We start from the raw sequence: 17400 nt of genomic DNA on the forward strand, positions 1-17400 counted from the left end.
AAAAGAACAAACTCACATAATTCTTTGGCCCTCACTCAACAATTATGATCATTTTCTTATTCCCTTTTCATGTATGTTTTTATAGTAAATAATTTATAACCTTTGCAATTTTGTATCCTACTTTTTATTTTATATAATCATACACATTTCTATGTTGATAAATTATCTTAATACATCTTATCAATTTTAATAGTTATATAGTATTCCATAAAGTAACTGTACTATAATTTGCTAAATGTTGGGCACTGCCATATTTTCACTTTGTAAATATTTTGTGATATTATATTTGGGTCTATGGCATTTTCTGTGTGTGGGTTTGTTGTTTTTCCTGTTTTTGTTTCTCTTCTACTTGGACTAGATTCCTGGACATAAACTACTGAGGAAGAAATGTATGTATGTTTTCATGGGTCTGAAGAAGTATATATGTATATATAATGTAATTGCACCCATCTGGAGGGATACCTGCAGAGTTTGAGAGGAATAGGCTTGCTGCACTTGCACTAACATTGCATCATCATTTTTTGAGGGGTGCTGATTTAGTTAAACAAAAGGTCATTGTTTTCTTTAGCATTTCTTTGAATATTAGTGAGGTTGCACAATTTCATGTATAGTCTGTTAACTGGTCATAGCTCCCACCTTCTGAGTTCTCTAGCTGTGTCCTTTGCCCATTTGTTTATTCTAGGTATTTCTTATGTTTAGACAGGAATATTTCATGTAACTTCGTAAAACTTTGTCACATTTGCTTTTGTTTGCCTCAGTGTCCTGTCATATTCAGTGTACTTAATTGTATGCTAATTGGAATTGGTAAACTGTTTCTAATAAGATGACACTCTGTTAACCAGAATTTATCTACTTCCTAATCTGTCTGATATTGGGCTTTACTGGAATGACAAATAATGTTTAAAACAATAGTAATGAAGTGCTTGATTTCTTGTACACCTTTGAGTTAGTAAATTTTGTGGCAGTCTTATCTTATTTTTTAAATTTATTTAATTATTAATTAATTTTTTTTTGGCTGCGTTGGGTCTTTGTTGCTGCGCGCGGTCTTTTTCTAGTTGTGGCGAGCAGGGGCTACCCTTGGTTGTAGTGCACGGGCTTCTCATTGCGGTGGCTTCTCTTGTTGCGGAGCATGGGCTCTAGGCATGTGTGTTTCGGTAGTTGTGGCACGTGGGCTCAGTAGTTGCAGCTCGTGGGCTCTAGAGAGCAGGGTCAGTAGTTGTGGCGCACGGGCTTAGTTGCTCCGTGGCATGTGGGATCTTCCTGGACCAGGGCTCGAACCCGTGTCCCCTGCACTGGCAGGCGGATTCTCAACCACTGAGCCACCAGGGAAGTCTGCAGTCTTATTTTATTAACAGGAGTTTGAAAGCTCTATCTTTCGAGTTGTACTTGATAAATTTTTTTTTAAAGATTTATTTATTGATTGATTGATTGCTATGTTGGGTCTTCGTTTCTGTGCTAGGGCTTTCTCCAGTTGCGGCAAGCGGGGGCCACTCTTCATCGCCGTGCGCGGGCCTCTCACTATCGTGGCCTCTCTTGTTGCGGAGCACAGGCTCCAGACACGCAGGCTCAGTAGTTGTGGCTCACGGGCCCAGTTGCTCCGTGGCATGTGGGATCCCCCCAGACCAGGGCACGAACCCGTGTCCCCTACATTAGCAGGCAGATTCTCAACCACTGCGCCACCAGGGAAGCCCTGTACTTGATAATTTTATGCCATACTTGCTAACTTACTAAATTTTTATATTCTTGTGATAAAATTCCTTGTTTATTGAAAGATTATGATTTTTAAATAAAATATAGAAGAAACACCTGTGAAATTTAGTAGTACCAACAAGCTTTTCAGTGTTGATTAAATTTTCAAGTATGTAGTTGTGAGCATGTTTGTGTCTCTTTCCAGTGAGAAGCAGTTGGAGTGTTTGTTGACACACTGCATTAAGGTGCCAATGCTCGTCCTGGACCCAGCTCTGCCGACCAACATCACACTGAAGGACCTGCCATCTCTTTATCCTTCTTTTCATTCTGCCAGTGACATATTCAACGTTGCAAAACCAAAAAACCCTTCCACTAATGTCTCAGTTGTTGTTTTCGACAGTACAAAGAATGGTAAGATCTTCTTGTGGGTATTTTAAAATCATGTTATCATTGGATGTTGGAATAACAAAATTTTGAATAGAGCAGAATTGGTTCACTTTTAAAGAAATGCTTGATAAACTAAAAATGTAAAAAGGGGAGCTGCCATTGTATTTCAGCCCTGCTGTCAGAAAGGGATTACATCTATTTTACTCTGTGTAATACACATGCCTTCCTGTGCTGTGGTCAGGACCTTAAACCTGGTACTCAAATTTACTGTATTCTCTTGGCTGGGAGTTATTCAGGAGGCTTTATTTTTTTTCTTTTTTCTTTCAAAATTCCTCAGCTATGTTGTTTTCTGCAGCTTGGACTGACCATACTTGGAGCATTCATACTTTAAGTTCTGAAACATCTGGTTATGCAGTTGATTTGGCCTGATAATAGAATTAAACTTGTAATTCTTGACCTAGAACTGCACCCGCATCCTTAGAGATCCCGTCCTCTCCTCGGCCACTGAGCTGCTGAGCCCCACGCCTGCGTCTCCTTCAGTCATCCTTCCTCTTGTCTCATCCTTCCTCTGCACTGAGTGATTCTCCCAGGAAGCTCTGTTTTCACTTGTGTAAAATGAAAACTGTCGCATTCTCTTTACAGCCCTGTTCTCAAGTTCCCATTCTTTCAATGTCGTACCTCCCAGCCTAAATCTTTGGAACCATCTTTGACCCGTTCTTACTCTAACTAGTAATCCGCCTCATCCTATGACTTGCTTTTTTGCAAGAATCTTAGATTCTTACCTTTCATACTCATCAGATTTCTTCTACACCAGACTGAGTTTCTTCACCCAGGCCCCAATAATAGATGCCTATCTGCTCTGCCGGCCTCTAAAGTTCTTCTCTGATCTGTCTAGCATGAAACTGATAAAATCAGTTTTCCAATTTGTTTACAGTTGCTATCTCTTTTTTCTTTTTTAAATGAATAGCCCAGTTTGCTTTTTTTTTTTTTTTTTAAAGAAATTCACATTCTTTTATTTATTTATTTATTTATTTATGACTGTGTTGAGTCTTCGTTTCTGTGCGAGGGCTTTCTCTAGTTGCGGCAAGTGGGGACCACTCTTCATCACAGTGCGCGGGCCTCTCACCATCGCGGCCTCTCTTGTTGCGGAGCACAGGCTCCAGACGCGCAGGCTCAGTGATTGTGGCTCACGGGCCCAGTTGCTCCGTGGCATGTGGGATCTTCCCAGACCAGGGCTCGAACCCGTGTCCCCTGCACTGGCAGGCAGATTCTCAACCACTGCACCACCAGGGAAGCCCTGCTATCTCTTTGGAGAGAATAATAGTAGTATATATTTGTTTTTCACATGGATACAAACTCCTCTTGTTGGTGTTCTAGATGGAGCTTTAATTGCCTTGGTCCTGCGCATTGGCCCTCGCATCCCTGCCCTCCTGGCATCTCCTCACAGCCGTCGGTGTCTTCTCACAGATGTGGGGCTGCCTGTCCTGAGCCTCTTCCTCTCCCAGCCCATCTCCTTTTCTTTCCAGTCCCCTCTCCAGTTCTGTCTCCATGGAGATCCTGGACTAGTACATTCACAATGATTTTATTTTTCTGTATCCCTGTAGTACTTGTACCCTAACTCACAACTTAGTTTTTGACTGCACAGGAGTTTATGGTGTTCTCATCTAATTTCTTTTTTTAATTCATCATTTATTTTTAACATTTTATTTTATTTATTTATTATTTATTTGTTTATTTTGGCTGCACTGGGTCTTTGTTGCGGCACGTTGGATCTTTGTTGCGGCATGTGGGGTCTTTAGTTGTGGCATGCAGACTTCTCAGTTGCAGCATGCAAGCTCTTAGTTGCAGCATGCATGTGGGATCTAGTTCCGTGACCAGGGATCGAACCCGGGCCCCCTGCATTGGCAATGCTGAGTCTTACACACTGGACTACCAGGGAAGTCCCTCATCTAATTTCTTTAGGGCAGACACCTTATCCTCACCATTTTGTGTCCTGAACAGTGTCTAACACAGTGCTCATTTCCTGGTACTTATTATTTGTCATTTGAAAGGAAACTATAACTTTTCTAAGCACAGATATCTCCCCTTCACACTATAGACCTGTTTCTGAACTACTTTGTATAACTAACTTTTTTTTTTAACTTATAATTACTGTTTATTTTATTATCATTATTATTTACAGTTATTATTTAAACATCTTTATTGGAGTATAATTGCTTTACAGTGGTGTGTTAGTTTCTGCTTTATAACAAAGTGAAAAATATGGAACGCTTCATGAATTTGCATGTCATCCTTGTGCGGGGGCCATGCTAATCTTCTCTGTATCATTCCAATTTTAGTATATGTGCTGCTGAAGCAAGCACTAACTAGCTTATTTTTAAAATATAGGTTATATTTGAAAATATATAGGGAAAGTACTGGGGTAATTTTTGACAAATTTAACAAGTTATATGATTTATTGTTTTGCTAAATTTAGCTTTGTTTTTAATTTTTTTATTTTTTTCTTTCTCTTTATTTATTTTTAACATCTTTATTGGAGTATAATTGCTTTACAATGCTGTGTTAGTTTCTGCTTTCTAACAAAGTGAATCAGCTTTACATATACATATATCCCCATATCTCCTCCCTCTTGCATCTCCCTCCCACCCTCCCTATCCCACCCTCCCTATCCCACCCCTCTAGGTGGTCACAAAGCACAGAGCTGATCTCCCTGTGCTATGCGGCTGCTTCCCACTAGCTATCTGTTTTACATTTGGTAGTGTATATATGTCCAGGCCACTCTCTCACTTCGTCCCAGTTTACCCTTCCCCCTCCCTGTGTCCTCAAGTCCATTCTCTACGTCTGCTTCTTTATTCCTGTCCTGCCCCTAGGTTCTTCAGAACCTTTTTTATTTTTTTAGATTCCATATATATGTGATAGCATACGGTATTTGTTTTTCTGACTTACTTCACTCTGTCTTACAGTCTCTGGGTCCATCCACCTCACTACAAATAACTCAATTTTGTTTCTTTTTATGGCTGAGTAATATTCCATTGTATATATGTGCCACATCTTCTTTATCTTTTCATCTGTCAGTGGACACTTAGGTTGCTTCCATGTGCTGGCTGTTGTAAATAGAGCTGCAATGAACATTGTGGTACATGACTCTTTTTGAATTATGGTTTTCTCTGGGTATATGCCCAGTAGTGGAATTGCTGGGTCGTATGGTAGTTCTATTTTTAGTTTTTTAAGGAACCTCCGTACTGTTCTCCATAGTGGCTGTATCAATTTACATTCCCACCAACAGTGCAAGAGGGTTCCCTTTTCTCCACACCCTCTCCAACATTTATTGTTTGTAGATTTTTTGATGATGGCCATTCTGACCGGTGTGAGGTGATACCTCATTGCAGTTTTGATGTGCATTTCTCTAATGATTAGTGATGTTGAGCATCCTTTCATGTGTTTGTTGGCAATCTGTATATCTTCTTTGGAGAAATGTCTATTTAGGTCTTCTGCCCATTTTGGGATTGGGTTGTTTGTTTTTATGATACAGAGCTGCATGAGCTGCTTGTAAATTTTGGAGATTAATCCTTTGTCAGTTGCTTCATTTAAAAATATTTTCTCCCATTCTGAGGGTTGTCTTTTCGTCTTGTTTATGGTTAAAAAATATGGAACGCTTCACGAATTTGCGTGTCATACTTGCACAGGGACCATGCTAATCTTCTCTGTATCGTTCCAATTTTAGTATATGTGCTGCCGAAGCGAGCACTAGTTTGTTTTGTTTTTTCTTTTTTTTTAAAAAATTTTTGAATTTCATTTATTTTTTTATACAACAGGTTCTTATTAGTCATCAGTTTTATACACATCAGTGTATACATGTCAATCCCAATTGCCCAGTTCAGCACACCACCATCCTCACCCCCCCATGGCTTCCCCCTTGGTGTCCATACGTTTGTTCTCTACATCTGTGTCTCAACTTCTGCGCTGCAAACCGGTTCATCTGTACCATTTTTCTAAGTTCCACATACATGCGTTAATATACGATATTTGTTTTTCTCTTTCTGACTTACTTCACTCTGTATGACGGCTTCTAGATCCATCTGCGTCTCAACAAATGACTTAATTTTGTTCCTTTTTATGGCTGAGTAATATTCCATTGTATATATGTACCACAACTTCTTTATCCATTCGTCTGTCGATGGACATTTAGGTTGCTTCCATGACCTGGCTATTGTAAATAGTGCTGCAATGTGCATTGGGGTGCATGTGTCTTTTTGAGTTATAGTTTTCTCTGGGTATATGCCCAGTACTGGGATTGCTGGATCATATGGTAATTCTATTTGTAGTTTTTTAAGGAACCTCCGTACTGTTCTCCATAGTGGCTGTATCAATTTACATTCCCACCAACAGTGCAAGAGGGTTCCCTTTTCTCCACACCCTCTCCAGCATTTGTTGTTTGTAGATTTTCTGATGATGCCCATTCTAACTGGTGTAAGGTGATACCTCATTGTAGTTTTGATTTGCATTTCTCTAATAATTAGTGATGTTGAGCAGCTTTTCATGTGCTTCTTGGCCATCTGTACGTCTTCTTTGGAGATATGTCTGTTTAGGTCTTCTGCCCATTTTTGGATTGGGTTGTTTGTTTCTTTAATATTGAGCTACATGAGCTGTTTATATATATTGGAGATTAATTCTTTGTCAGTTGATTCATTTGCAAATATTTTCTCCCATTCTGAGGGTTGTCTTTTCGTCTTGTTTATGGTTTCCTTTGCTGTGCAAAAGCTTTGAAGTTTCATTAGGTCCCATTTGTTTATTTTTGTTTTTATTTCCATTACTCTAGGAGGTGGATCAAAAAAGATCTTGCTGTGATTTATGTCAAAGAGTGTTCTTCCTGTGTTTTCCTCAAAGAGTTTTATAGTGTCCGGTCTTACATATAGGTCTTGAATCCATTTTGAGTTTATTTTTGTGTATGGTGTTAGGGAGTGTTCTAATTTCATTCTTTTACATGTAGCTGTCCAGTTTTCCCAGCACCACTTATTGAAGAGACTGTCTTTTCTCCATTGTATATCCTTGCCTCCTTTGTCATAGATTAGTTGACTGTAGGTGCATGGTTTTATCTCTGGGCTTTCTATCTTGTTCCATTAATCTATGTTTCTGTTTTTGTGCCAGTACCATATTGTCTTGATTACTGTAGCTTTGTAGTATAGTCTGAAGTCAGGGAGTCTGATTCCTCCAGCTCCGTTTTTTTCCCTCAAGACTGTTTTGGCTATTTGGGGTCTTTTGTGTCTCCATACAAATTTTAAGATGCTTTGTTCTAGTTTCGTAAAAAATGCCATTGGTAATTTGATAGGGATTGCATTGAATCTGTAGAGTGCTTTGGGTAGTATAGTCATTTTCACAATATTGATTCTTCCAATCCAAGAACATGGTATATCTCTCCATCTGTTGGTATCCTCTTTAATTTCTTTCATCAGTGTCTTATAGTTTTCTGCATACAGGTCTTTTGTCTCCCTATGTAGGTTTTTTTTTTTTTAATTTTTATTTATTTATGGCTGTGTTGGGTCTTCGTTTCTGTGCGAGGGCTTTCTCCAGTTGTGGCAAGCGGGGGCCACTCTTCATCGCGGTGCGCGGGCCTCTCACTATCGCGGCCCCTCCTGTTGCGGGGCACAGGCTCCAGACGTGCAGGCTCAGTAATTGTGGATCACGGGCCCAGTTGCTCCGCGGCATGTGGGATCCTCCCAGACCAGGGCTCGAACCCGTGTCCCCTGCATTGGCAGGCAGACTCTCAACCACTGCGCCACCAGGGAAGCCCCTTATGTAGGTTTATTCTTTTTGTTGCAATGGTAAATGGGAGTGTTTCCATAATTTCTCTTTCAAATTTTTCATCATTAGTGTATAGGAATGCAAGAGATTTCTGTGCATTAATTTTGTATCCTGCAACTTTACCAAATTCATTGATTAGCTCTAGTAGTTTTCTGGTGACATTTTTAGGATTCTCTATGTATAGTATCATGTCATCTGCTTACAGTGACAGTTTTATGTCTTCTTTTGCAATTTGTATTCCTTTTATTTCTTTTTCTTCTCTGATTGCCGTGGCTAGGACTTCCAAAACTATGTTGAATAATAGTGGTGAGAGTGGACATCCTTGTCTTGTTCCTGATCTTAGAGGAAATGCTTTCAGTTTTTCACCATTGAGAATGATGTTTGCTGTGGGTTTGTCGTATATGGCCTTTATTATGTTAAGGTAGGTTCCCTCTATGCCCACTTTCTGGAGAGTTTTTGTCATAAATGGTGTTGAATTTTGTCAAAAGCTTTTTCTGCATCTACTGAGATTATCATATGGTTTTTATTTTTCAGTTTGTTAATATGGTGTATCACACTGATTGATTTGTGTATACTGAAGAATCCTTGCATTCCTGGGATAAACCCCACTTGATCATGGTGTATGATCCTTTTACTGTGTTGATGGATTCTGTTTGCTAGTATTTCGTTGAGGATTTTTGCATCTATATACATCAGTGATATTGGTCTGTAATTTTCTTTTTTTGTAGTATCTTTGTCTGGCTTTGGTATCAGGGTGATGGTGGCCTTGTAGAATGAGTTTGGGAGTGTTCCTTCCTCTGCAATTTTTTGGAAGAGTTTGAGAAGGATGGGTGTTAGCTCTTCTCTGAATGTTTCATAGAATTCACCTGTGAAGCCATCTGGTCCTGGACTTTGGTTTGTTGGAAGATTTTTTTTTTTTTTTTATAGCTACTTTATTTATTTTTGGCTGTGTTGGGTCTTCGGTTCGTGCGAGGGCTTTCTCCAGCTGCGGCAAGTGGGGGCCACTCTTCATCACGGCGCGGGGACCGCTCTTCATCGCGGTGCGCGGGCCTCTCACTATCGCCGCCCCTCCCGCCGCGGGGCACAGGCTCCAGACGCGCAGGCTCAGCAGCTGTGGCTCACGGGCCCAGCCGCTCCGCGGCATGTGGGATCCCCCCAGACCAGGGCCCGAACCCACGTCCCCTGCATTAGCAGGCAGACTCCCAACCACTGCGCCACCAGGGAAGCCCTGTTGGAAGATTTTTAATCACTGTTTCAATTTCATTACTTGTGATTGTTCTTTTCATATTTTCTATTTCTTCCTGGTTCAGTCTTGGAATGTTATACCTTTCTAAGAATTTGTCCATTTCTTCCAGGTTGTCCATTTTATTGGCATAGAGTTGCTTGTAGTAGTCTCTTAGGATGCTTTGTATTTCTGCAGTGTCTGTTGTACCTTTTCCTTTTTCATTTCTAAGTTTATTGAGTTGAGTCCTCTCCCTCTTTTTCTTGATGAGTCTGGCTAATGGTTTATTAATTTTGTTTATCTTCTCAAAGAACCAGCTTTTAGTTTTGTTGATCTTTGCTATTGTTTTCTTTGTTTCTATTTCATTTATTTCTGCTCTGATCTTTATGATTTCTTTCCTTCTGCTAACTTTGGGTTTTGTTTGTTCTTCTTTCTCTAGTTCCTTTAGGTGTAAGGTGAGCTTGTTTCTTGAGGTAGGCTTGTATAGCTATAAACTTCCCTTTTAGAACTGCTTTTGCTGCATCACATAGGTTTTGGATCGTCATATTTTCATTGTCATTTGTCTCTAGGTATTTTTTGATTTCCTCTTTGATTTCTTCAGTGATCTCTTGGTTATTTAGTAACATATTGTTTAGCCTCCATGTGTTCTTGTTTTTTACGTTTTTCCCCCTGTAATTCACTTCTAATCTCATAGCGTTGTGGTCAGAAAAGATGCTTGATATGATTTCAATTTTCTTAAATTTACAAAGGCTTGATATGTGACCCAAGATGTGATCTCTCCTGGAGAATGTTCCGTGCGCACTTGAGAAGAAAGTGTAATCTGCTGTTTTTGGATGGAATGTCCTATAAATATCAATTAAATCTGTCTGGTCTGTTGTGTCATTTAAAGCTTCTGTTTCCTTATTTATTTTCATTCATTTTGAATGATCTGTCCATTGGTGTGAGGTGTTAAAGTCCCCCACTATTATTGTGTTACTGTCGATTTCCTCTTTTTTTTTTTTTTTTTTTTAAATTGAGGATCTTGAATCAGATGCGTATGTTTGATTGATTGATTGATTGATTGATTTTGGCTGTGTTGGGTCTTCGTTTCTGTGCGAGGGCTCTCTCCAGTTGCGGCAAGCGGGGGCCACTCCTCATCGCGATGCGCGGGCCTCTCACCGTCGCGGCCTCTCTCGTTGCGGAGCACAGGCTCCAGACGCGCAGGCTCAGCAGCTGTGGCTCACGGGCCCAGCCGCTCTGCGGCATGTGGGATCTTCCCAGGCCAGGGCTCGAACCCGTGTCCCCTGCATTAGCAGGCAGATTCTCAACCACTGCGCCACCTGGGAAGCCCCCAATTTCCTCTTTTATAGCTGTTAGCCATTGCCTTATGTATTGAGGTGCTCCTGTGTTGGGTGCATATATATTTATAATTGTTCTGTCTTCTTCTTGGATTGATCCCTTGATCATTATGTAGTGTCCTTCCTTGTCTCTTGTAACATTCTTTATTTTAAAGTCTATGTTATCTGATATGAGTATAGCTACTCCAGCTTTCTTTTGATTTCCATTTGCATGGAATATCTTTTTCCATCCCCTCGCTTTCAGTCTGTATGTGTCCCTAGGTCTGAAGTGGGTCTCTTGTAGACAGCATATAGATGGATCTTGTTTTTGTATCCATTCAGCAAGCCTGTGTCTTTTGGTTGGAGCATTTAATCCATTCACGTTTAAGGTAATTATTGATAATGTATGTTCCTGTGACTATTTTCTTAATTGTTTTGTGTTTGTTTTTGTAGGTCCTTTTCTTCTCTTGTGTTTCCCACTTAGAGAAGTTCCTTTAGCATTTGTTGTAGAGCTGGTTTGGTGGTACTGTATTCTCTTAGCTTTTGCTTGTCTGTAAAGCTTTTGATTTCTCCATCGAATCTGAATGATATCCTTGCCGGGTAGAGTAATCTTGGTTGTAGGTTCTTCCCTTTCATCACTTTAAGTATATCATTGCACTCTCTTCTGGCTTGTAGAGTTTCTGCTGAGAAATCAGCTGTTAACCTTATGGGAGTTCCCTTGTATGTTATTTGTCGTTTTTCCCTTGCTGCTTTCAATAATTTTTCTGTGTCTTTAATTTTTGCCAATTTGATTACTATGTGTCTCGGCGTGTTTCTCCTTGGGTTTATCCTGTATGGGACTTGCTGTGCTTCCTGGACTTGGGTGGCTATTTCCTGTCCCATGATAGGGAAGTTTTCGACTATAATCTCTTCAAATATTTTCTCGGGTCCTTTCTCTCTCTATTCTCCTTCTGGGACCCCTATAATGCAAATGTTGTTGCATTTAATGTTGTCCCAGAGGTCTCTTAGGCTGTCTTCATTTCTTTTCATTCTTTTTATTTATTCTGTTCCATGGCAGTGAATTCCACCATTCTGTCTTCCAGGTCACTTATCTGTTCTTCTGCCTCAGTTATTCTGCTATTGATTCCTTCTAGTGTATTTTTCATTTCAGTCATTCTATTGTTCATCTCTGTTTGTTTGTTCTTTAATTCTTCTAGGTCTTTGTTAAACATTTCTTGCATCTTCTCGATCTTTGCCTTCATTCTTTTTCCGAGGTCCTGGATCATCTTCACTATCATTATTCTGAATTCTTTTTCTGGAAGGTTGCCTATCTCCACTTCATTTAGTTGTTTTTCTGGGATTTTATCTTGTTCCTTCATCTGGTACATAGCCCTCTGAGTTTTCATCTTGTCTATCTTACTGTGAATGTGGTTTTTGTTCCACAGGCTGCAGGATTATAGTTCTTCTTGCTTCTGCTCTCTGCCCTCTGGTGGATGAGGCTATCAAGAGGCTTGATGGGAGGGACTGGTGGTGGGTAGAGCTGACTGTTGCTCTGGTGGGCAGAGCTCAGTAAAACTTTAATCCACTTGACTGCTGATGGGTGGGGCTGGGTTTCCTCCCTGTTGGTTGTTTGGCCTGAGGCAACCCAACACTGGAGACTACCTGGGCTCTTTGGTGGGGCTAATGACAGACTGTGGGAGGGCTCAGGCCAAGGAGTACTTCCCAGAACTTCTGCTGTCAGTGTCCTTGTCCCCACGGTGAGCCACAGCCACCACCCCCCCGCCTCTGCAGGAGACCCTCCAACACGAGCAGGTAGATCTGGTTCAGTCTCCCGTGGGGTCACTGCTTCCTCCTCTGGGTCCCGATGCGCACACTACTTTGTGTGTGACCTCCAAGAGTGGAGTCTCTGTTTCCCCCAGTCCTGTTGAAGTCCTGCAGTCAAATCCCACTAGGCTTCAAAGTCTGATTCTCTAGGAATTCCTCCCCCTGTTGCCAGACCCCCAGGTTGGGAAGCCTGATGTGGGGCTCAGAACCTTCACTCCAGTGGGTGGACTTCTGTGGTATAAGTGTTCTCCATCTGTGGGTCACCCACCCAGCAGTTATGGGATTTGATTTTACTGTGATTGCGCCCCTCCTACCATCTCATTGTGGCTTCTCCTTTGTCTTTGGATGTGGGGTATCTATTTTGGTGAGTTCCAGTGTTTTCCTGTTGATGATTGTCCAGCAGCTAGCTGTGATTCTCGTGTTCTCACAAGAGGAAGTGAGAGCACATCCTTCTACTCCGCCTTCTTGGTTCCTCTCCCATTAGCTTTGTTTTTTAAATTAAGGTTTCCTTAAATTAAGGTACTCTGATAACACTTCACCTTAAGAGAAAAAAGAATGACATTATGTTAGCAGTTATAACTCAGTTATAACGTCTATGGAGAGAATCTTGGGTTTATCTCTACTAATTTTATAACATATCGGAGACATAAAAGATTATAAATTTTGTTGTAAGTAAAATTTGTGTTAAACGACAGTCTTCTAAACGCTGTTTTTGAATTTCCACTTGGGTTTTTATTTGACTATCCTACTATTATGTTGATTCATTCAGTAAAGATTTGTCGAGCCCCTGCTCTGAGTTGGTTGTTGTTCTAGGCAAACAGCAGAGAAAAAAAAAGGCACATTCCTGCCTTCATGGAGCTTCCATTTTTAGTGGGCCACAAACTCACTCTTTATCATCCTTAGTTTTTGAGATCCAGGATCACAGAATTCTTTGTTAAAGGACCAGGTAGTAAATATTTTAGGCCTTGTGGGCCCAGAGGCAAAATGGCAGATATTATGTAGGTATTTGTATAAACATTTAACCATTTTAAAATGTCAAAATTGTGTTTAGCTTGGGGCCATACTAAATCCAGCAGTGGCTAGATTTTAGACCATGGACTGCCAAACCCTTATCTAGATTAAAAAATTTTAGCCATGTTTGGCATTTTAAAAAAATCTCATTTAACCTCTTTCCAGTTAATCATTGAGATGTGTTGATTTTTTTCCTTCTCAAATGTGTCATTTCTGCCCCTCTCCCGGTTACCCTTCCACTTCCCTTGTGTCCACCAATTGGACAGTCCTCCTGCAGTCAACCATCCCGCCCTGTGGCCGGGGCCTGCGTCTCCTCAGCAAAATGGTTTTTCCAGTCAAGCTTATCCCTTTGATGTTTAGGAAATGAATTTCCTCCTGTGACACTTGATTTTACCTCTGGACTACATTGACTTTTACAAGGAATTACAAAGTGCCTCCTTACAGCTCTCTCACACTGATTAAATTTATACCAACTGGGATCCTATAGAACTAATGTAATCCCTTTCCTGTGTGACGTTTCTCCTTCTTCCTTTAGCTGTCTCTTAGGGGCTTGTCTGCACCCTAGTTTGCTCTTCTCAGAATGAGCTTTAGTTTCTATCACTTTAAAAGTGTTTCAACTGGAATTGAACATTCTGTTTCAGTGTGGTTCAGTCTTCAAAGAGATCGGGACTCTTCGTGAAGTGTTTATTGAGTGCATACTATGTGCCAGGTACTATTCTCAGTGCTGAAGATGCAGCAGTGAGCAGATGGACAGAAATCTCTGCCCTCATCAAACTTACATCTTGGGGGGCTTCCCTGGTGGTGCAGTGGTTAAGAATCCATCTGCCAATGCAGGGAACATGGGTTCGAGCCCTGGCCTGGGAAGATCCCACATGCCGCGGAGCAACTAAGCCTGTGCGCCAAAACTACTGAGCCTGCGCTCTAGAGCTCGCGTGCCACAATTACTGAGCCCGTGTGCCACAACTACTGAAGCCCACATGCCTAGAGCCTGTGCTCCACAGCAAGAGAAGCCACTGCAATGAGAAGCCCGTGCACTGCAACGAAGAGTAGCCTCCGCTCGCTGCAATCAGAGAAAGCCTGCACACAGCAACAAAGACCCAACGCAGCCAAAAATTTAAAAAATAAATAAATTAAAAAAGAAATTTACATCGTGGCAGAGGGAGCCAGACAATTGATACAACATACAAGTAAATTATATAGTTTGTAGGAGATAAATGCTGTAGAGAAAAATTGAGCAGGGGAAATTGAGTGGTAGGGCAGACTCCCCAAGAAGGTGATTTTTGAGTGAAAATTTAAAGGAGGTGAGAGAGCCAGCAACATGAATATGTGGGAAGGAGTGATTCTCCATATATTCCTTATATATAAGGTAAGTGGAATAGCCAGTGCAAAGGCCCTGAGGCAGGAGGGTGTCTGACATGTTTGAAGAAGAGCAGCGAGGCCAGTATGGCTGGAATAGAGTGAACCAAGGGGCAGAGGCCAAGAGATGAGCCCAGAGAAGTCACAGGGACCAAATGGTATAGGCCTCAGTAACCACAACGGGCTTCAGCTTCCAATCACAGTGCGGTGAGGAATCAATCATTGGAGGGTTTGAGTAGAGGAGTAATGTGATGTGACTTACGTTCCAGAAGGATCAGTCTGGCTGCTGTGGTGGGAATAGACTGAGGAGGGGCAAAGCTTGTAATAATTCAGGCAAGAAGGAAGGGGGCTTGGATCAGAGTGGTGGTGAGAAGTGGTTGGACTCTGGACATTTTGAAGGTCAGCTCAACAGGGTTTCCTGATGGGTTGGTATTGGGGAATGTCACCCTTCTTACTCTAAGCCCTCTTCTTCTGCTTAAAAGCACAACATTGGGATGGAAACTCAGTATGGCCTGAGCATTACTGACTCGTACTGAACTCACTGGCTGCTAAAACTCCTAAGTCTTTTTAAAAATCTTACATGTGCTAATGCTCAAATACCCCTTTTATTTATTTAAAAAATTTTTTTTTCAAGTACTCCTTTTAATTTTTACTTGGTTTGTTGCCAAGTTAAAGATCTTACCTTCGTTTGTAGGAGATTTTATTTTGCTAGATTTGACTGACTGCTCCAAACAATCAAGGACTTTGGGGAACCCTTAGTCTGTTACCCAGGATAGTAGCTTCTCTGTCGGCTCCGTGTAAGCCCACACATTTCACAAGCATGCCTTCTGTATCTTCCAAAACTTTGATGGATTGTTGAGCAGACCTATAGCAGACCTCCAGAACCCCCCTCTAGGTTGATTGTGGCTTTTACCATTTTACACCCTCTGATCAGAATTGGTTATAATCCGCCTAACTTGAGATCTGGTCTCCGTGAAATCCACAAAGATGCCATGTGTTGTTTAGCTACCTTCCTGAGATTATGTACAAATACATATTGCTCATCTATTTGAATTGTCTGATTTACCAGTATAGAATCCACCATATCAATGGGGAGAGACAGACAGACAGACGGAGGCAGAGTGAGGTGTGTATCTGATAAATTTACCCATAATGAACTCATGCTCTAAGTGCTCAGTACTTTCTTTAAAGATAAACAGTATATTGTGAAGACTTTCTTTTCTCCAGTGCTCACCAACTGTATTTTTCTGATACACTTGAGACTCTTGCTCAGGATCAGCACCCATCTTGCAGGCTATAATCTGCAGACACTGCTTTCTGTGCCCATTTTGAGGATCAGAATTGCAGCCTTCCAACCTCTCCTGTTTTCCATGGTCCCCGAATGTCAGCAGGTTTGCTGATCTCATTTGTTCCCATCACTTTAGAACTCTGTCCCAGTAGGGCTGTGTCATCACCCTCCTCACCGCCAACTTAATCTGCTCTAATCACATTACCTGATGAATCTTAGGAATTCACTGTGACTCTGGAGGAACCTTAGGAGAGTCCTAAGTGGCTCCCCGCTGTTAATCTAAATGCCACTGGCCTTGCTTTCAAGGCTCCCTTCTGGTTGCCCTTTTTTTCCTAGTACCCACCACTCCCAGATGTTTTACTCTGGTCAAACAGTTTTTTAAATTACACATGTTGAGGTTTGATGTTTGCTTTCTACATTTCTTCTGCCCACACGAGTCTCTCCTTCAGTATTGCAAAATTTAACGTTTAATTGTACAGCAATTTACATTTGTTCCCCTTTCGTTAGATGGGTTAATTTTGTCTCCCCCAACTACTTTTTCTTTGAGACCATGTATTATACTGGTTTAACAGCTTTCAAAATGCCTTGTACATTGTCCTGCCAGACATCATAGTTAAGTATTCATTTAAACATGCTTGTTTATTGTATTCTCTATTGTAGTTGAAGATGCCCACACTGGAATTTTTAAAGGAAACAGCAGACAGACAGTTTGGAGGGGCTATTTGGTATGTTACTTTAAATTAACTGTATTTTTGCAGTAGATTAGAATAAAAGTATGAGAAATAAAGCTGTTTTACTTTGAGAGGCTTTTTAATGTTTACTTTTCCTCTAAGCCTAGCTTTCTAGTACTAGTGAATATCGATTTAAATAATTGTAATATTCTTATTTTGAAGCTTGTGTGATGCAATAGATATTTACTAGTTTTCTCAGCTGTAAGTTTTCACCAGCCTTATGATGTGGAAAGTGAGTTGTGTTTTTCCCCTTTTTATTTTAGACAACAGATAAGGAAGTCCCTGGGTTAGTGCTAATGCAAGATTTGGCTTTCCTGAGTGGATTCCCACCTACATTCAAGGAAACAAATCAACTGAAAACAAAATTGCCAGAAAATCTTTCTTCTAAAATAAAACTGGTAAGAGCATAGAAAATAGAGCAATTAGCATAGCACATCCCATTTCATGCGTGCCTCTTCTCTGTGGCCCCCTTTGTTATAGTATAGCCGACAATCATAAGAAGCAAAGAGGGTCTCAATTCTGTCACAATGTTGTCACGAAGACAGCTCTTTATTTGTAGAAGATCCTCCCTTTTTACTCTTTATTTGGGCAAATTCTGAGTCTTAACTTGGTTTGTTGGTTTCCCAGACAGCAGCAGGATTCATTTGTTTAACAAATGAGCTACTATGTGTCAGGTGCTGTTCTAGTTGCTGAGAATGTAGCAGTGGACAAAGCAGACAAAAGCCCTGATGGCAGTGGAAGCATGGAAGAAGGGGATGGGGGGAAATCAGACATGTGGTGGTAGGTACACACAGG

At 41.0% G+C, this 17400-nt stretch overlaps 1 protein-coding gene and 2 non-coding genes across 5 annotated transcripts in view; 1 reads left to right on the forward strand and 2 right to left on the reverse strand.

The window, feature by feature from the left end:
* The window catches only part of GNPTAB (N-acetylglucosamine-1-phosphate transferase subunits alpha and beta), an 83602-nt gene that overhangs the window by 36906 nt on the left and 29296 nt on the right, over positions 1-17400 (forward strand). For all 3 annotated transcript variants that reach the window (XM_007165792.2, XM_007165793.2, XM_007165794.2), the window contains 3 exons: positions 1895-2100; positions 16535-16599; positions 16869-17003. In XM_007165792.2, coding sequence (XP_007165854.1) covers positions 1895-2100; positions 16535-16599; positions 16869-17003 — 406 coding nt within the window. The remainder of the gene's footprint in view (positions 1-1894; positions 2101-16534; positions 16600-16868; positions 17004-17400) is intronic.
* Positions 4333-4439, reverse strand: LOC114238375 (U6 spliceosomal RNA). The gene has a single exon (XR_003623768.1). It is a non-coding gene; the product is annotated as a U6 spliceosomal RNA (small nuclear RNA).
* LOC130709310 (U6 spliceosomal RNA) lies at positions 5718-5824 on the reverse strand. The gene has a single exon (XR_009009834.1). It is a non-coding gene; the product is annotated as a U6 spliceosomal RNA (small nuclear RNA).

The sequence above is a fragment of the Balaenoptera acutorostrata genome, chromosome 11, assembly GCF_949987535.1.
Source record: "Balaenoptera acutorostrata chromosome 11, mBalAcu1.1, whole genome shotgun sequence".
NCBI lineage: Eukaryota > Metazoa > Chordata > Mammalia > Artiodactyla > Balaenopteridae > Balaenoptera > Balaenoptera acutorostrata.